The sequence below is a fragment of the Zalophus californianus genome, chromosome 10 (assembly GCF_009762305.2).
Source record: "Zalophus californianus isolate mZalCal1 chromosome 10, mZalCal1.pri.v2, whole genome shotgun sequence".
NCBI classification, from domain to species: domain Eukaryota; kingdom Metazoa; phylum Chordata; class Mammalia; order Carnivora; family Otariidae; genus Zalophus; species Zalophus californianus.
Genome location: NC_045604.1, coordinates 97702834 through 97719333, shown reverse-complemented (window position 1 = coordinate 97719333; position 16500 = coordinate 97702834). Strand labels below are relative to the sequence as shown.

General features: G+C 56.2%; 3 protein-coding genes across 7 annotated transcripts; 1 reads left to right on the top strand and 2 right to left on the bottom strand.

Moving 5' to 3' along the window:
• Positions 1-1816: 1816 nt before the first annotated feature.
• Positions 1817-7291, bottom strand: TGFB1I1 (transforming growth factor beta 1 induced transcript 1). 2 transcript variants are annotated; one of them, XM_027611288.1, is made up of 11 exons: positions 7176-7291; positions 5767-5882; positions 5590-5642; positions 5344-5486; positions 5091-5178; positions 4860-4974; positions 4563-4757; positions 3479-3652; positions 3174-3255; positions 2744-2892; positions 1817-2505 (listed from the first exon to the last, which is right to left on the bottom strand). In XM_027611288.1, the coding sequence occupies exons 1-11, from the start codon at positions 7186-7188 to the stop codon at positions 2239-2241; spliced, it is 1395 nt and encodes a 464-aa protein (XP_027467089.1). In that variant the 5' UTR covers positions 7189-7291; the 3' UTR covers positions 1817-2238. The 2 variants fall into 2 exon arrangements, with proteins under 2 accessions (XP_027467089.1, XP_027467090.1); XM_027611289.2 differs by lacking the exon at positions 3174-3255 and having other exon boundaries at positions 2244-2505.
• Positions 7292-8889: 1598 nt separating this feature from the next.
• On the bottom strand, positions 8890-14936 carry ARMC5 (armadillo repeat containing 5). Of its 4 annotated transcripts, none has more exons than XM_027613982.1 (6): positions 14331-14936; positions 12694-12801; positions 11810-12596; positions 10774-11279; positions 10067-10199; positions 8890-9978 (listed from the first exon to the last, which is right to left on the bottom strand). In XM_027613982.1, exons 1-6 carry the CDS (start codon positions 14806-14808, stop codon positions 9159-9161), a joined length of 2832 nt encoding a protein of 943 aa, XP_027469783.1. In that variant the 5' UTR covers positions 14809-14936; the 3' UTR covers positions 8890-9158. The 4 variants fall into 4 exon arrangements, with proteins under 4 accessions (XP_027469783.1, XP_027469785.1, XP_027469784.1 ...); XM_027613984.1 differs by lacking the exon at positions 14331-14936 and adding an exon at positions 14070-14240; XM_027613983.1 differs by lacking the exon at positions 14331-14936 and adding an exon at positions 14089-14173.
• An 83-nt stretch (positions 14937-15019) lies between these two features.
• LOC113932101 (zinc finger protein 324B-like) lies at positions 15020-16299 on the top strand. Its single transcript, XM_027610579.1, has 3 exons — positions 15020-15189; positions 15268-15376; positions 15965-16299. The coding sequence occupies exons 1-3, from the start codon at positions 15049-15051 to the stop codon at positions 16297-16299; spliced, it is 585 nt and encodes a 194-aa protein (XP_027466380.1). The 5' UTR covers positions 15020-15048.
• Positions 16300-16500: the final 201 nt, after the last annotated feature.

The window sequence follows — 16500 nt, the reverse complement described above, 5'->3', positions numbered from 1 at the left end:
TTTCCTCTTTGACCTCATCTCCTACTACTCTCCCCTCTACTCCCCCTAATCCAGCCCTACTGGCCTTCTTTCCTTTCGTTCAATATGCCAAGCTCCTTCCTACATCCTGGCCTTTGCACTTGCTGTTTCCTCTGCCCGGAATGCTCTCCTCAGGCTCTTCGCCTGGCTGTTTTCTTTCCTCAACCTTCCAAGTCTCAACTTAGATGTTCCATATTCACAGAGACCGACTATTTGGTTAAAAGTAATCCCTTTCTCACCTCCTCTAACTCAGTTCTCTGTTTTTTCCCCTTTTCCCCTTCCCTCCTTTCCTTTCTTCTTCATTCCATCCTTCATTAACAAGCATTCACTGAGCACCTTCCACAGGGCTAGATAGCGTTCTAGACACTGGAGGGACAATGGTCAGCAAAACAAACATGTAATCTGACAGACAAATTCTCAGGAGCTTGCATTCCAGTTTGAAAAACAGACATAGACAAGCAACAAATAAACACCTATTTGCAATAGTGATAAGTGCTTTGAGGGACTTTGGGGGTGCTATGGATGGAAACAAGGAGGAAAAGTGACCTTGACTTAGGCCATGAGGAAAGTCTCCATTAGTTCATCACATGTGTCACTTGGTATTTGTCATCTGTCTCCTCTACTAGACTTCAGCTCCACGAGGTCAAGAAGCATGTCTGCTTGGTTCCCTATGGTCTCCCCACCACCTGATATAGAGCCTGGCATAGTACATACTCAATAAACACTTGGTGAAATGAATGAATCAAGACTAGAGATGGCCAACTGGGGCCTCCTCAAGACAGGAAGGTGGTTACAAGCCAGGAAATAGAATTCTCCAGAGAGAATATGTGGAAGGAGAAGAGCAGGAAGCCTGAGAAGACCTAGGGAGAGGAGCCTCAGAGAGGAAAGAATCTGGGGGGTCAGGCCGAGGTGAGGACAGAGAACACCTCACCTTTGTCTTACCCACACATGCTCTCCTTGGCTACCAGCTCCTCCTCAAGCAGGAAGGGCCTCTGAGAATCCATCATTTCCAGCTTCAAAGTCTCCTACAGTTTGGACCCAGGAATCCAAGTCCTTTCCCTAGGGAACTGCAGGGTCTAAAGTGAAGGTTCAGAGGCTCAGAAAGGCTCTGGGGCTTAGGGATTCAGATGGAGCCTAAACTCCACATCTAAAAATCTGTGGCCCACCCATTTCTGTTGGGGCTTAGCTCAGGTGTCTCCTCCTCTAGGAAGACTTACTTGACTCTCAGTCTGAGTTAAAAGCCTCCTTCTGGCTCTTAACAGCCCCTGGTGCTTCCTTTGGTCACTGCTCTGACCACCCCAAGTGTCATCCTCTGCTTAGGGGAGACGTTATGAGTCAATATGAGTAAGAGGGAAGCTGTGCCTTAGGGCCCAGATCCAAAGAGTGGGCACAAATTGGCACTTCTGGATGGAGCCCCATCTCTGAGGGTCTTTTCAGGAGGGGAGAAAAATCTGAAAATTAGACAAGGTGACAAGGGTGGGAGGGAGTGGGAGTGAGAGGTGGGGGTGGAGACAGATTAAGTGCTTATTTCAAGGATACAGGTTGCTGAGGAAGTGGGGAATGAGGGTGGGAAGTTTCCATGGGGCCCAGCCTGAGCTCCTGTTCTGGTTCCCCACTATCTGTACAATCCAGCGCAGGCTCATCTGACATGTGAAGGACAGCCTGCAAAGGCTGAGGCTGCAGGTCCCCCTGCGGCCACAGGGCAGTGACCTAGAACCCGCGGCAGCCGGAACCAGCACAAGAGGCAGGGCGTCTCCACGCACGGCTTTCCCCAGCACTCAGAGACACCGCACCAACATGATGTGGCATGTGTTTTTATGTGGGCAGAAAAAAAGTGCACAGAACAGTGAGGGAGCAGGGAGCAGGTCTGTCCTGGCCTGTCCTCTGATTAGACGGAATTGCAAGGGCCCACCTCCAGTCAGGGGGCTCCCTCAAGGGTGGGGATAAAGTGAAGACCTCGGGCGGGGTTGCTTTACAGTGTATGACCCACCCGTGTGGTCTTGAAATTGGCGGGACCTTTTCTGAATTTGACCACGGAGCCCTCAAGAGTAGAGTACCTCAGGGGCGGGTCTCTCCAGTGGGTGGGGCCTCACAGGGTGGGCTAGGGAGAGACCCCCTAGGCTCAAAGAGCAAGGCCCTGGGGTCTGGAGAGCACGTCTTTTGGGGAAGGGTGGGGTCATTAGGGCCTTGGGCTCTCGCAGGGCCAGGCCTCACAGTCGATTAGCCGAAGAGCTTGACGAAGCAGGGCTGGCAGTAGGGCTTGCCCGCGCGCTCCTGGAAGGAGCCCTTGGTGAGTGGGCGCAGGCAGAAGGTGCAGGTGAAGTGGTCTGGGTGGAAGCGGCGGCCCAGGGCGGACACGCAACGGCCGGTCACGGGGAGGCCACACGTGGCGCACAACGAACCACGCCGCGCGTGGAAATGGTTCTCGCACAGCGGGCGGCCCTCGTGCTCAAAAAAGCTGCCTCCCGAGAAGGGCGCGAAGCATTCCTGGGGGCGGGAGGCCGCGAAAGGATAGGTCAGCCGCCAACCCCCTGACCAGATAACTAGCTTTAGGAGCTTAATAACCCAATGTGGGAACCCCGCTGCCCACAACCCCACCCCAGACGTGAAGCACCGTGCCCTGAATACCTGAATAATCGCCCCGCCCCAGGCTCCTAGTTGGGCTCCCGGTTGGCCCAGCTCCTCTCCTCCCCCCACCCCCCCACCCCCTCCCACAGCCGCGCACCCTGCAGACGAAACAGTCCGGGTGCCAGAGTGCGCTGAGCGCCGAGATGTAGTTATCCAGAATGGGGCCTTGACAGCCCTGGCAGCGCGGGGCGAACAGCTGCAGGAAGTCCCGGCGGCAGTAGGGGCGGCCCTCTCGCTCGTGGAAACCTACGGGCGGGAACGGAGCGGAAAGAAAAAAAAAGCGCTGGCTGCACCCAGGACTTGCAAGATCTGAGACTGTGGGGCCAGATGAGGGGCAGTCAGAACGAGCAGCAGAGAGGGAGGGATCGGGTCTAGGGTGGAGGTCGAGTGGGAGGGAATAGGAGGGGCCCCCGATTGTGGGAGAGGGTGGGGCCAGAAGACACGAGGTTGTAGTAGGCTGGACCACAGCGTGCGAGGTGGGATATCGAGCAGACGGGTATCTTTCAGGACTGGAGCCAAGCTCTCACCCTCATCTCCGAAGGGCTCCCCACAACTGACGCAGCAGAAATGCTCCGGGTGCCAGTGGGTGCCCAAGGCAGTAACCATCTTCTGCGGAGAATGAACGGGGACACTCAGCGTGACCCTCCATCCCTTCTACCCTCCCTCTCCCATCATGAACCTATGTAAGCGGGTTTAAGTAGGAGTTTGAGGCGCTGGAGACCTAACAAGGAACTTGGAAGTCCGAGAGAATGGGCGGAGTCCAAAGGGCCTTGGATGAGGCCAAGGGGCGTGGGGGGGGGTGGGGGGCGGCTGTGGGAAAGGCGGGGCTCACGTGTCGGATGGGTTGATTGCAGAGGCCACACCGTGGAGAGAAGCGCTCAAAGTAGCATTCAGGGCAGAAGGGGGCTCCGTCCTTCTCAAAGAAGCTGCTGCCTCCCAGGGCCATGGAACAGCCACCGCAAATGAAGTGCTCAGGGTGCCAAGCGCGGCCCAGCGCAGTCACCACCTGCGAGTCGGGGGTAAGGCCTGGGTCAGAGTGGACCTCGGGTTGCCATGTGCCCAGTGAGCTAAGATTTACATGGCACATTTCAAGTTTTCTTTTTTCTTTTTACCATTTGACTCCCTTCACTCATTTCTCCCCACCCACCCTGAGAGGCCAGGATGAAGAACCTAATGTTCGAGTCAGTCTGTGAGTGAGAGATTTCAACCCAGGTCTTCCAGCACAGTGCCTAGGGCCCTCAATAATTTTAGGAGCCCATGAAAATGTTGGAATTGCTTTTAAAATCAGAAGAAAAAAATGAACTAGAAGAAAACGATTTAATGTGTAATATTAATATATTCCTCTTTACACCAACACAGTCATAAAACACAATTTAAAAAAAATTTTTTTAATGGAGGAAGATGAACATGCCTAGGGCCCACAAGAGTCATAATGCCACCCTGCTTTGCTAAGGTTGGAAATTTAGGGATGGTAGCAGGGCACTAAATACAGCAAGAGGATCTAGGTCAACCACTGGGCACAGTTGTTATCAATAATATCTACTCAGTCAATAAGCCAAGAACCAGAGCGCGCAAACCAGATGCTGGTGGAGGAGAAATAGGCTTTGTTGGTGCCTGAGAGATGGTAGGTGGCACCAGCAAGACTTTTGTGAAGACTTGAGATGGAGGTTTGTAAAGGAGCTAATCCAGTGCCGGCATACAGTAGAACTACAATAAATGGTAACTGGGTTGGGATTCTCATCCTGCCACTTACGTGCTGTGTGACGCAGAGCTTTAGTCTCTTCATTTGTAAAATATGAACAATGGTAATACCCACTTCCCAGAGTCATTTATTAAAAGGGAAGAGCGCGAAGTCTGGCTGTCAGTGAGGATGGGTCCATGGGTCTCTACCTCCCTACTCACAGCGCTCCACTTACTTGCCCAGCAATAGGTTTATTGCAGGAGCCACAGAGACCCTTGGTCTGGGTGGGAACACCACGGCGGCTGAGATCGGACTGCAGCAGCCCCAGCATGGTGTCTAGGCTGCCCTTGCTAGCCGGCCCTGGTGAGGATGAGGAGCCCTCATTCACAGAGCTTGGCACCGGTGGCTGGGTTGGCCCAGAGGCTGGAAGCTGCAGCAAGGAGGACATGAGAGTTGAGTCAGCAAGGCAGCAGATATGGAAGGTTCTAAAAGGGGTTGGGAAGCCACAAATCTACACTGGCCCACACCCCACCTGGTTCACGTGGTTTTGGACACGGAAGTCAGACAGCGAAGCCATCAGTCTATCCAACTCCAGGGTAGCTGAGGTTGCTGAAGGCTTTGGGAGAGCAGGGGATGGGCTGGGAGGGCTGTGAAGAACACAAGTTGTGTCAGCTCAGAGCCCCCCAGAGTAATGAGTGCTATCCTCCAGTAACTCAGGTAGCCATCACATCTCTCCCCGCTCTGCCAACTATGTCAAACTCACAGGCTGGGCCTTTTCTTGTCCTCAGATTGGTCCTCCTTCTGTTCCCCTGCAGTCTCCTTGCTTGATGGGAACTGAGACATTATTTCATCTGCAGAGAGGAAAGAAGGGCACTGGACAGGGGCCCATACTCCACCCCCTCCCACTTAAGGCTTGGGTCCCTTTAGCTGCTACTCTGCGAAGAGTATACCCCTCAGTCTCTGCCCTTCCCTGCCCTGTCCCCAGCCCCTCGAGGCCTGTCTCCGTGACCTGGTACCTGTGATGTTGAACTGGGTAGCATTAAGTTCCTGAAGCAACCGGTCTAGCTCACAGAGCCCTGTGCCCAAGACACCACTGGAAGAGGAGAATGGAGGGGCTGCAGGGGCCACAGGCTTTGGGGACCGAGGCTTGCAAACCGTACTGGAAAACATGGTGGGAGTCTGTGTTCAGGGGTGGGGAATCCAAGCCTCCTTACCTGAGTCTCAATTGCCTTCCCCATCCCCCCAGTTCCCAGGCCCCTCACCTGTACAGATGGTCCTTGTCCCCAGAGGCTCCTGAAGACTCCCCAGACCCTGTCTACAGAGAGAAGGACACAAGTGTGGATGATAGGCCTGTACTTCGCCCCACTCAAGCCCAGATTCCCCTAGCCCTAGCCAAGCTTGGCCCTAGTGTTGCCCCAGTCCCTAGTATGTGATCTCACCTGTGGCTGGTGGCCATAGGGCAGGGGAGCTGTGAGAGGCTCTGCGGACCGCTCTTTTGGAACCCCTGACCTTGGCATGTGTGAGGTGGTGGTCTCCAGGTCGGAGAGCAGGGCATCTGCAGGGAAGAGGCCGTCAGGATGGGAAGTTGAGAGGTTAAGGTTAGAGCAGAGACAGGACCTTAAGAGGTTAGAGGTTAAGGGTTCCAAGTAGGCAGTAGTTAAGGACAGAAGCCAGTATTAAGAGCAGAGGTCAGGAATCAGACAGAAACACAGGTCAGACCAAGGCAGAGAAGTAGAAGGGCAGCAAGGAATATTTATGACCAAAACATCCCAAATGGCTCATCTTGGGAGTCATGCACAAAAGCTGCCTGATTCTTTTATTCTCTGCATCTTCCCTGATGCAGTCAAAATTGACTCTTTACTCAAGCCAAATTTGGCTTCACCCCAAATTGCTCAATTGGCTGTATGCCTGGCACCCAACTTTCTGATTGGGTGCTCTTTCTGCCCACTAATTCCTGCCCCCTCCCGCACCTCAACAGGCCCGCCCAGCCCTGGCGCATCTCCAGGCGCTAGGTCCCACCCTAGTCTCCCCATTGGCAGGTCTGCTGGGACCTGCATTCTGATTGGCTTATTTTCCACAGAGCCGGTTACCCCTGCTGAGCAGCACCCCCTATCGCAGGGTGCCTGAACCCCTTCTCTCTCATGGAGAGCACAGCCTTCCAACCGTTTCCAACAGACCAGAAGGAGGAGATGCCTGGGTCCTCCTTCCTCCACCAAGACACCACCCCCCACCACCTCCCTTCCCCAGATCTAGATCCTTTAAACTCTTTCCTTCCCAGAACCTAGAAGTCCCTGCTCCTTTACTCAACTCTGAGTACCATAGTGGGACCCTTAACCTCTCCCTGGCATCTTGGCACTCATCTATTCTCTTTGTGCCCCCCCAAAGACCCGACCCCTACCATATTTAGGGGCCCTTCATTATTTTCTTCCCCAAACCCTGAGACGGGCCTGTTTTCTTCTCCAGAATTTGATGTCATATTCTCCCTTCCTGTCTACTTTCCCAGTGCCCGGACCCCAGACCCCTTTAACCCCTCCTTTCCCAGCGCCCCTGAGCCCAGGCGCCCACTGGCGGGCGCTGCACCTCCCTGCCCATCGGTCGGCAGCTAGTGATGGAGGAGCTGAGCGAGGGAAGAAGGGAGGGAGCGGCCAGTCCAGGAAAAGGCAGGAAGGGAGAGGCAGGAATGGGGACGTGGAGTCGGAAAGGAGGCGCGGGCAGAGACCAGAATCAAGAAGACAGGAGGCGGGAATGGGAAGGCGCGGGGGAGGGAGTGCGAGGGGTTTCCAGCATGGGGAAGCGGGCCCAGATGGCGGTGAGGAGCTGGGGAAAAGGGGACTCGAGCCCCACTCACCCAGGTCCTCCATGGCGGGGCGCGGGCGCGCACCGCGCGGGGCGAGCAGGGCGGGGGCTGTGTCCGGTGGGGGCGGGGGGCGGGGGGGACGTCCGGGAGTTGGAGGCCCGGCCGTGACCATGTAAGGAAGCCGGGACCCGCTGGGATGGGGCTTTGGGGGGGGGGGGGCGGGGGTGCAAAGAACAGCAGAACTCGGGATGGGGGCGTGTAAGGGAGGGAGGGCCACGGCCCACCCAGGCCCAGCCCGCCTGTCTGCCGCGGAGGCAGCCACACCCCAGCCTTGGCCTCAGCTGCCGGGAGCCCAGGCGGCCAGAGCCAAAGTCAGAGAAGTGGCTCTCCCAGATCAAGCTCGGGATCCTCTGCTCAATGAGACTCTTAGACACAGGCTGAGAGGACCTCAAGCAGACACCTCCCGAAGCTAGCACCCTGAGTCCTATACAGGAGCCCTGTCCACTGAGGCCGTTCCTGAGAGACTTGCTCCAGACAGAATTTTTGGGTTTAGGGCAGGAGTGATGGGTCTAAGGATCAGACAACAGGTTCAGAAGACACAGGTAAACTGAACCCAGGCCCAAACCCCATGCAGACTCAGGGAAAACATTCCCAGGCAGCCAGACCACAGCCAGCCTTCAAGACAAAGCCCTCCCCAACACCGAGGCAACCCAGACCTGTTCCAAAAGAGCCCTTTCCCAAGATACTGGTGAACACAGACAAGCAAGACACAGACTCCAGTCACAAAAGGAACAAGAGACCTTCCCTGGACTGAGACCCTGAGAAATCAAAGTGGAAATGAACACTTAAGAGATGAGTATGGACAGACACAACAGTGTTGCTGCCGCTGGACTGTGGGTCTCAATCCAGCCCTCGGTCCAGACATGAGTATTGGACTGTGGGCTTCAACCCAGGGGCAAATTAAACTGACCTGGAGAGCTTTGTAAAAATACTGATGCCCAGGGCATCCTCCCCTCAGTCCAATTCAGTGAGAAAGTACCTAGACATCAACATTTTTAAAAAGCTCTCCGGGTGGCTCTAATGCACCGCCTGAGAACACAGAACTGGACACAGGCACAGATATCAAGTGTCAACCTTAGCACCCCAGAGGCTAACAGGCAGGCCCAGCCCAGGCACGCTCCTCAGTCAGGCTCCCACCTGAGTGGTTAGTGATCTGGGATCCAGGTGATAGAGAGACCCTGCCTTGAGAGACCATAGCACAACATAAGCCCTTCCCTAACCTGAATGCACCCCAGGGCTCTGGCTATCTCTGAGCAAAACTAAGACAGGGCCTGCCTCCGGGACTCCAGGAACACAGCAGGGCTTCCCTTAGGCTAATAGCAGAAGGATACATAAGTGGCCCAAGAGATGAAAACAGACCCAGAGACTGAAGGCCTAAGATGAGTGATAGACGCTCAGGAAACAGTAATGCCAAGGCCTTGGACCTACATCCCCACACTTACTGCATTCCCTCAGCCCAGCCCCTTCATCCCTGACCAAAGTCTGTACGTCTAGCTGGGTATTTGAGCAATGAAGTTGCATGAGCAGGAAGCAGGCTCCTTCCAGTACTCTATTCTATCCCAGGACTCCAAGAACTTACTTATTAAACTCCTACATGCCAGGGGTGGCCTATATTGAGATTACAGCAACCTGAACAAGATGCTGGTTGATTGGGAGCGGGGGGGAGTCCCACAGGAAAGTAAGCAAAGACACCACACAATAGGAGTATCCAACTCCAAAGTTTTTAATCTCAACTCTGGAAGGCTGGGCCAGGCCAGGTTGCCTGGGGCCCCGGGCTGTTCCCCATCTGAGGGCTCCATACTCCAACCGTGGCCTTGGCTTCTCATTCCTGCATCTTCAGACCATCACCTTGGGGGTATAGTTCCGTTCTCTCATCAATCCTTGATGGTGACTTCTGCTCAGCCTCCTCTCATGCTGCTCTGAGGGGGTCCTCCTTCACAGCCAACTCGTCCTTGGATCCCCTCCCAGGGAACATCACCAGTCTAAGCGGGAACCCTTGGCCCCCAATTCAACCCCCATCACCACAGCCAGTAAAGCCTCGGTCAGGGGCCCTGCCTCCTCTCCTGCTGCCTCCACAAGCCCCACTAAGGCCAAAGCCCGCTTCCGCGGGCACTGCCCTGGCCCCAGGGTCCAGCGGGCACAATGGGCAACCAACCGGGGCCGGCCCAGGCGGAATACCTCACCCACTGACTCTGGGCCACCATGGGGTCCCAGATGGATATGGCCCACAGCCTCTTCTAGCTCCTCCTCCAGCCCAGGCAGCAAGAAACGGCCCGCAGCCTCCAGTGCCTCCTCAGCCTCTGAGCCCAGCAGGGGCTGGCCTGGTGGGGGAATGGGCCTCAGGGCGGCCCCACAGCCCCGGCAGCCATGCAAGTGATGCAGGATAGGCCAGGCTGCGCTGGGTGACAGGCCTCGAAGGGGCACCAGGTCCATCTGGGCTTCGGCAAAGCTGCCAGCTAGCAGAGCCCGGAAGAAAGGTGAGGCAGTAGCTGAGGCAGCTCGCTGGGCAGGGAGCCGTAGGCCTGAGTCCAGTAGGAAGTGCAGGTCAGGGGCTGGGACGGGGGCTGGGCCCAGCAGAGGTTCATAGAGGCAAGGGGATGGGGGATCTAGGTCCAAGGGGATTGGAGGTGGAGGGGCTGGAATCACAGTGGGAGACAGCAGGCCTTGGAGGCAGGAAAGGGAGTCGGCAGCAAAGAAGAGGAAGAGTGGATGTGGAGCTGGCCGAGTTAGCGCTGAGAGGAGGAGACGGAGGCCGCCCTGGTCCAGAAGTAGCCGGCGCCACAGAGAGGGCTTCCTTTGGGAAGAAAGGTGAAAAAGGATGACATTGCGGAATAGCAACCTTGCCCCCCTGACCCCTGTGAGACACCCACGGCCCCCCTCACCGACAGATGAAGGGCAGGGTCAGTGCACAGGCCACACGGTCCTCAGGGCTTCCAGAGAGCAGCAGGTGAGTGAGGGCGCCCACGCCAAAGGGTGATTCAGCCTGCACGGTCAAGTTCTGCAGCAACATCTCACCTGCAGAGATGGACAAAGCAGGTCAGGTTGGGAGTTGATGTCCCACTCTGGGTCCCTGAAAGGAGGCAAAAACCTCAGGGCATGGAAGAGGGGATGACTACAGGCCCTAGAGGGAAAGGGTCCAGATGCTAGGAAATGGGAGGTCAAGGACAAGCACAAAGTGTGATGGTCAGAGAGTGGAGTCAGAACACAGAAGCAGGGCAGTTCCTGGCCATGTTGGGGTGAGGAGTGGGGGTGCCTGGGAGGACATGGGGCCTGAGCCGTGGGTTTCCAAGTCAGTGTGCCCAGTGGGAAGGCAGTCAGGACAATGAAGAACCAAGAGCCGACTGGGTAAAGAAATAGAGACAAGCGTGATTCTAAGTTGTTGGGGCCAAGCCTGGTGTCGGGGTATCTAGGCCCAAAGACTTGGGCAGAGGATGGGGCAGAACTTGGCATCCTGGGAGTCCCTCTCCTCCTCCCATGTGGTGACTGAAGCTGGACGGTAGGCTGGAGAGGGCAGTGAGAGCCACGAGCAGCATGGTGAGGTTCTCAGTCCAGAACTAGAGGGGGATGGGGCCTCTTATAGGAGACACACCCAGCTCCCGGTGCTGGCGCCGAGCCGGCCGGGCACGCAGTGAGGGCCAGTCATCCGGGGCAACGCCTAACACGAGCCAGGCGCGCAGCAGCGCAGCACCATAGCTGCGCACGAAGGCCTCGAGACAGGCAGGGTTGCAGGTAAGGCGTGCCAAGATGCGCAGTGCGCGTGGGCTCGGTGGGCCTGGCGAGCCTGTCACATAGGCCAGCAGGCCACACAGGGCCGGGCCGGTCACCAAGGCCCCACTTGGGTCAGGAGCCTGGGAGAATCGTGACAGGAGCAGCAGCGCTGGCCCCTCACGGCCCCAAGGCTCCTCGGCAGCGGCAGCAGGGCTGCGGCCAGGTGTGCGCAGTGTGCGAGGCGTCCGCAGTGAGGTGGGACCCAGGGTGGGGCTGGTTGGCTCAGCTGGCTCGGGTGGTGGTGGAGGCGGGGGACATCGCTCAGGGGACCAGTCAGGGGAGATGTCTCCCGGGCCTGCAGCATAGCCCTCAGAGATCAGCCACGACCTGCAGAGGGAGAAAGGAGAGACTGAACCCACAGCCACGGTAAAGGAGCAGGGCCAAAAGAGCTGTCATGCAAAAAGAGGTGACTGAAGCCAGGAAGAGGAGGTGGGCCCGAGGGGAGACAGGGGAGAAAGAGAAATGGGGGGAAAAAAAAAACCCAACTCATTTAGCAATTACTGATGCCTATTATGTGCTAAGCCCAGTATTGGGTACTGGGCACAAACAATGAACAAAACTAAAGTCCCCATCCTCCTAGAATTTATGTTCTAGTGAGGGGCAAACAGACAACAAAATAAAAAAGGCCCAGTGAACGTGTCTGGGTCCCAAAGTTCAGAGGTGCTGGGGTAGAGTCAAGGCCAAAGGCAGACCCAGGAAGAGAGGACATGTGTTTAATGGTGACTTGAAAGTGGTCTTGTCCAGGGAGAACGAGGGATCAATGAGAATCAGTAAGAATCCTACTGAGACAGAGTGGGGGATGAGGGTAGTGAAGGGAGCCAGAGCCCTCAATCCACAGCCATCAGGTGGGCACTCACCTGAGGCTTCGGAAGCTTCCAGCCTCTGCCCGGTCAGGGGTCCGCTCCTCAGGAAAGTCCCAAGAGGCAGCTTCTCTTCCCTCTTCTTCCTCATCACCAGCATCACCACACAGCTGCCCAGCCAAGAGAGGTACAAGTCCCAGAGCTTGTAGCCGGCCCAGAGCTCCGGTATCATAGAGGAAGCCCACAAGGGCAGCCACGACACGAGGGTGCCAGGCACTGGCACGAGGGTCCCGTAGCAGACCCATCAACAGCTCCAAACCACCCGCATCCCGCAGCCGGGCTCGGTTGATGGCCTCCCGGCACAGCAGGCACACAGCCCGCACCAGGGGCTGCTGGGAGGCTGGGCCAGCCCCATTGGGCCCCCTGCGCCGCCGGAGCTCACCCAGTAGTACGTCCACACCGCCAGCATTGCCCAGTGCAGGCCGGACAAGGCCTTGGGCACATAGGTTGGCAAGGATCAGGATAGTTGCCTCTCGTACTGCCTTTTTGGGGTGGGAGGCCAAACTGACCAGCGGTCCTAGTGCCCCACCCAGACTTAGCTGCTCAGCACAGGCCCGGGAGCAGCCCCGACTCAGCTCCAAGAGTGCCCGAACTAGGGCCAAGGTCAGCGCAGGGTCTGGGGCAGCGGCCAGAAGCTCAGCCAGAGGGCGCACTGCTCCTTGCTGTGCCAGGGCCAGGCGGTGCTGGGGTGAGTCCGCCAGGTTGCGGAGCGCGCGCACCACACTCTGCAGGCACTGTGAGTCCTGGCAGGCTGTCAGGTTGTCAACGAGCAAGGGAACAGCACCTGGAGAGGGAAGAGGAGGACAAAGAGTGAGCAAGGAGATACCCAAGCCCCTCTCCCACCACAAGCCCTAGTAACTCCACACGCACAGCCTTCTCACCCGCAGAATGGATGTCCCCACAGCTCTCAGGTTCCATGGCTAAGTTCCCCAGAGCACGGGCTGTTCGGTTCTGGATGCTATCTGTCTTCACACATTGAAGAATAGTCACTGCAAGAGAATTCAGCCTCTTGAGGGTCCCGCTCCTTCTTGTCTCTCTCATTAATGACCTCAAGAATGTGACCTGAGAGCGCCAGGGAAGGCCTCCAGAGAGGCTAACACTTAATGGGTCTGAAAGGTTAAATAGGTATTTGTTAGAAAGATGGTGGATGGGGCTGTTACAGGGCATTTCAGGTTTGGAAGCAGCCTTTGCAAAGGCCCAGAAATGAGATCCGATGTCTGTGCTGGGCCTCAAATGCCAGGCCAAGGGATCAGACAGGACTTGAATATGAGGGCACTGGGAACTACACAGGATTTTAAGAATAGGAGTGCTGTGATACAATCTGGTAGCCATGGGGGGAAACAGATTATGGAGGAAAAGAGTAAGGCCGGGGGAGCAGCAAGGAGGCTGTCCCAATTGTTAAGATGAGAAAGGACAGTGGCTTAAAGCTAAGCCCAGCACATGGGCACCAGTCCCTGAGCACATGATGGGAGAAGGATAAATGGGGATGGATTCAGGAGATATTTAAAATGCAGAATAGTGACTGAATGACAAGGGTCCTACGCTAATAACAAAATCTGTAATTTATTGAGGACTTATTAATGTGCCAGGTCTCTTGTCAAACATGTTATGGTCCAGATGCATTTTATACAGGTTTAAGATATGTGAAAGTTTCGTTTTATCCAAAAAATTAAGATTTCATCAAAATTGGCATAATTTCCTAACAGGCAGGAGTGTATAAACCATACTCCCAACATTGCCACTAGGAGGCGCCAACTTAGCTGGTAAACAGAAAAACTTGTTTTGTTTTGTTTAAGATTTTAATTATTTGACACACAGAGAGAGACAGAGAGAACAAGCAGGGGGCGCAGCAGGCCAAAGGACAGGGAGAAGCAGACCCCCCCCCCCCCCCCCCCCGCCGAGCAGGGACCCGACGCGGGGCTCCATCCCAGGACCATGGGATCATGACCTGAGCCGAAGGCCGACCGACTGAACCACCCAGGCGCCCCGCTTGTTATCTTTCATTAGGATTTCTTCTTATTGTTATTAGTTTTTAATAACTCAAAGTAGCCAGTCCATGCTTAGAATATCTGTGTTCTCTACTTGTATTTCATTTTCTCCCTACCTCAATTTTGCGAGGTAGCTATTATTCCACTTCTCACTGCAGAGAACCATTACACCTTCTGACCCAAGTTCGTCAAATGGCAGCCCTGTACACAGCCACCCACTAGGCATTGAGTGTCTGCTATAAAGCTCATAAATGGAGAGTAAGAATCACCTAGAAGTCACCATATAACCTTTTGGTCTCCACTGGCCCAAATTCGAGGAAACAACCAATACGCAGGTCATGGCTGAATTATCTGATCTGGTCAGGTCCGGGTGTAGATAAAGAAAGCTTGAGGGCTTTATGGGTGTTGCGCGATCAGAAGGCATGTTCTTTCAGGCTACAACACAAAGAACTCAAAACTCCGCCCAGGCCCAGAAACAGAAGTTCCTGGGCGTGTGGAATTCTTCTAGGAAATGAGGGCGGAGCACTTACCCAAAGGGAGAATGCCTCCGAGTCTGCGCACTTCAGCCCGGCACGCCCCTTCCGTACAGCAGTTGGCTAGGATGCTGAGCGCCAAGTCCAGAGTCTTGCGCAGGCGCGCTGGCGGCGAGGGCGTGGACGACGACGCAGCGGAGGGGGCAGGGCCCGGCGAGGGGGCGGGGCCAGCAGAAGTCGCGGACTCGACGGACGAGGGGGCGGAGCCGGGGCCAGCCTGGGACGGGGCGGGATCCGCTGCAGCCGCTCGCCGTAGCAGCGCGAGAAGGGGGCGGAGCCCGCCGCGCGCCCGGAAGCGCTCGATCCCCCCTGCAGCCTTGACGTGGCGCGTGCGGAGGGCTAAGAGCGCACGGCCCAAGGGTGTCTCGTTGGTAGCTGTGTCCTTTCCCCCACCTAGACCCTCCCCGGCCGCCGCCGTGAGCTGCGCGAGGCAGAACGAGAGCGAGTCCGTGAGGGTCTGTTTCGCAGCCGCCATCTTGGCTCAAGCCTAAGGCTCCGCCCCCTCCTCGCCGCTCCTCCAAGGGAGCGGAACTGGAAGAGAGGGGCGTGGCCAGGCACGACCTCCTCTCTGACGCTTTTTAAGTAGCGCCGCCGCTGTTATTTTGCAAGTTGGAAGTTGTAGTTCTCAATCCCGGTACTCTGGGCAGTCGCAGAAGGCACGTAGAGAGTAGTGGTTATCTAATCGTTGTGCGAACCCAGGAGGCGCGTGTGGTGCATGGTGGGATCTGTAGTCTGCGCCTTGCTTAGCACGCCTGGCTTAGGTCAGAGGAGAAACTCTCCGGGGCCTCGCAGTGGGCTGGTTCCTTTGGAGAACTCAGACATCCGACCATGGAGTCTCAGTACCGTGCTGCTCCAGGTGGCGTGGCTACTCCAACTACACCTCCCCCCCCCCCCCCCGCGCGTGTTCACGACAGCGACTGCCTTTTCCTTCCAGCTCGCTTCCCTGCCCCACAGTGATGGCCCGGGCACTGAAATCCGCGCTGACGGACTCAGGATCGCGAGCCAGGACCAAAGTATCAAGTTCCTGACAGCGGCCACTGATGGTGAGCTCTTGCTCAGTTAAGTGAATGAGAGGGTTAAACCTACCGAGACCGTTCCCTGCCACTTCCTAGAGCGGCACGGGCTAGTGGAAATTTCCGGTTCCGGTGCTGACCTCCCTCCCCCCCCCACCCCCCCCGCCCCAGCCCCTTGGGTCCGGAATGTGTCCTGGTCAGCCTCAGCTTGTGAACTGAGTGGCTGGTTTTTAGGAAACAGGTCTTTCTTCACTGTGGCAGGGGAGAACTTGGAGGCGGCGGAGTGGCAGGGGAATCGGAGTTAGGATCCCGGGGGTCCCAGAGCTCCGCCCTCCTTAGGGTAGTTGTTCCACCCGAGCGGCCCTCCCTGGTGTATATGCGACAGTCGGCCCCCTGGGAAATGCGGCTGGTTCTGAAATACCTATGTAGGTCACGGTCTGGCCCAGGGAAGAAACCTCTAATGAAGAACGACTTAGCGGGGCCGTCGCTTTAGTGAGCACGCCCAATTCATTGAGCACCAGTGCATGCACTTGGGTGAACAGCCCTATGCCTGCTCAGAATGTGGCAAAACCTTCTGCCACAGCTCCAAGCTCCTTAAACACCAATGCTCGCACACAGGCAAGATGCCTTATAAATGCTCCAGTTGCAGCAAGAGTTTTGTAGACAGTTCAGATCTGCTCCAGCACCAACATACACAAGCCAGAAGCCTTACGCTTGCAGTGAGTGTGGCAAGAGCTTCAGCCAGAGTTCCCACCTGCTCATCCACCATGTGGCCCACAGTGGTGAGAAGCTCTATGTCTGTCTGCAATGTGGCATTTGCCAGCAGCTCCAACCTCAGCCAGCACCAAGAGACGTGCCAGGGCGGCAGCTGCTGCCAATATCCCTGGCTTCAGTTTCAGCCCAAACTTCAGTCCCAATTTGGTCCAGTCCTCAAGGAGCCTGAGCATCTCTAAGCTCTCCTCTCTAAGCATCTCCTTTCTGCTCCTCTGGGGCTGTTGATTCATGGACTGAATCAGGGAAACCCAGGCTGGAAGAATTAGAACAGTAGAGCCTTAAAAGAGCCTTCCCCCAAAAGAAGGTTTAACCCTGTTTTCTGAGGCCCCAGAGACAGAACTCCAGGTGGAGGGAGGGTTTTTGGATGGTAGGAGCTATCC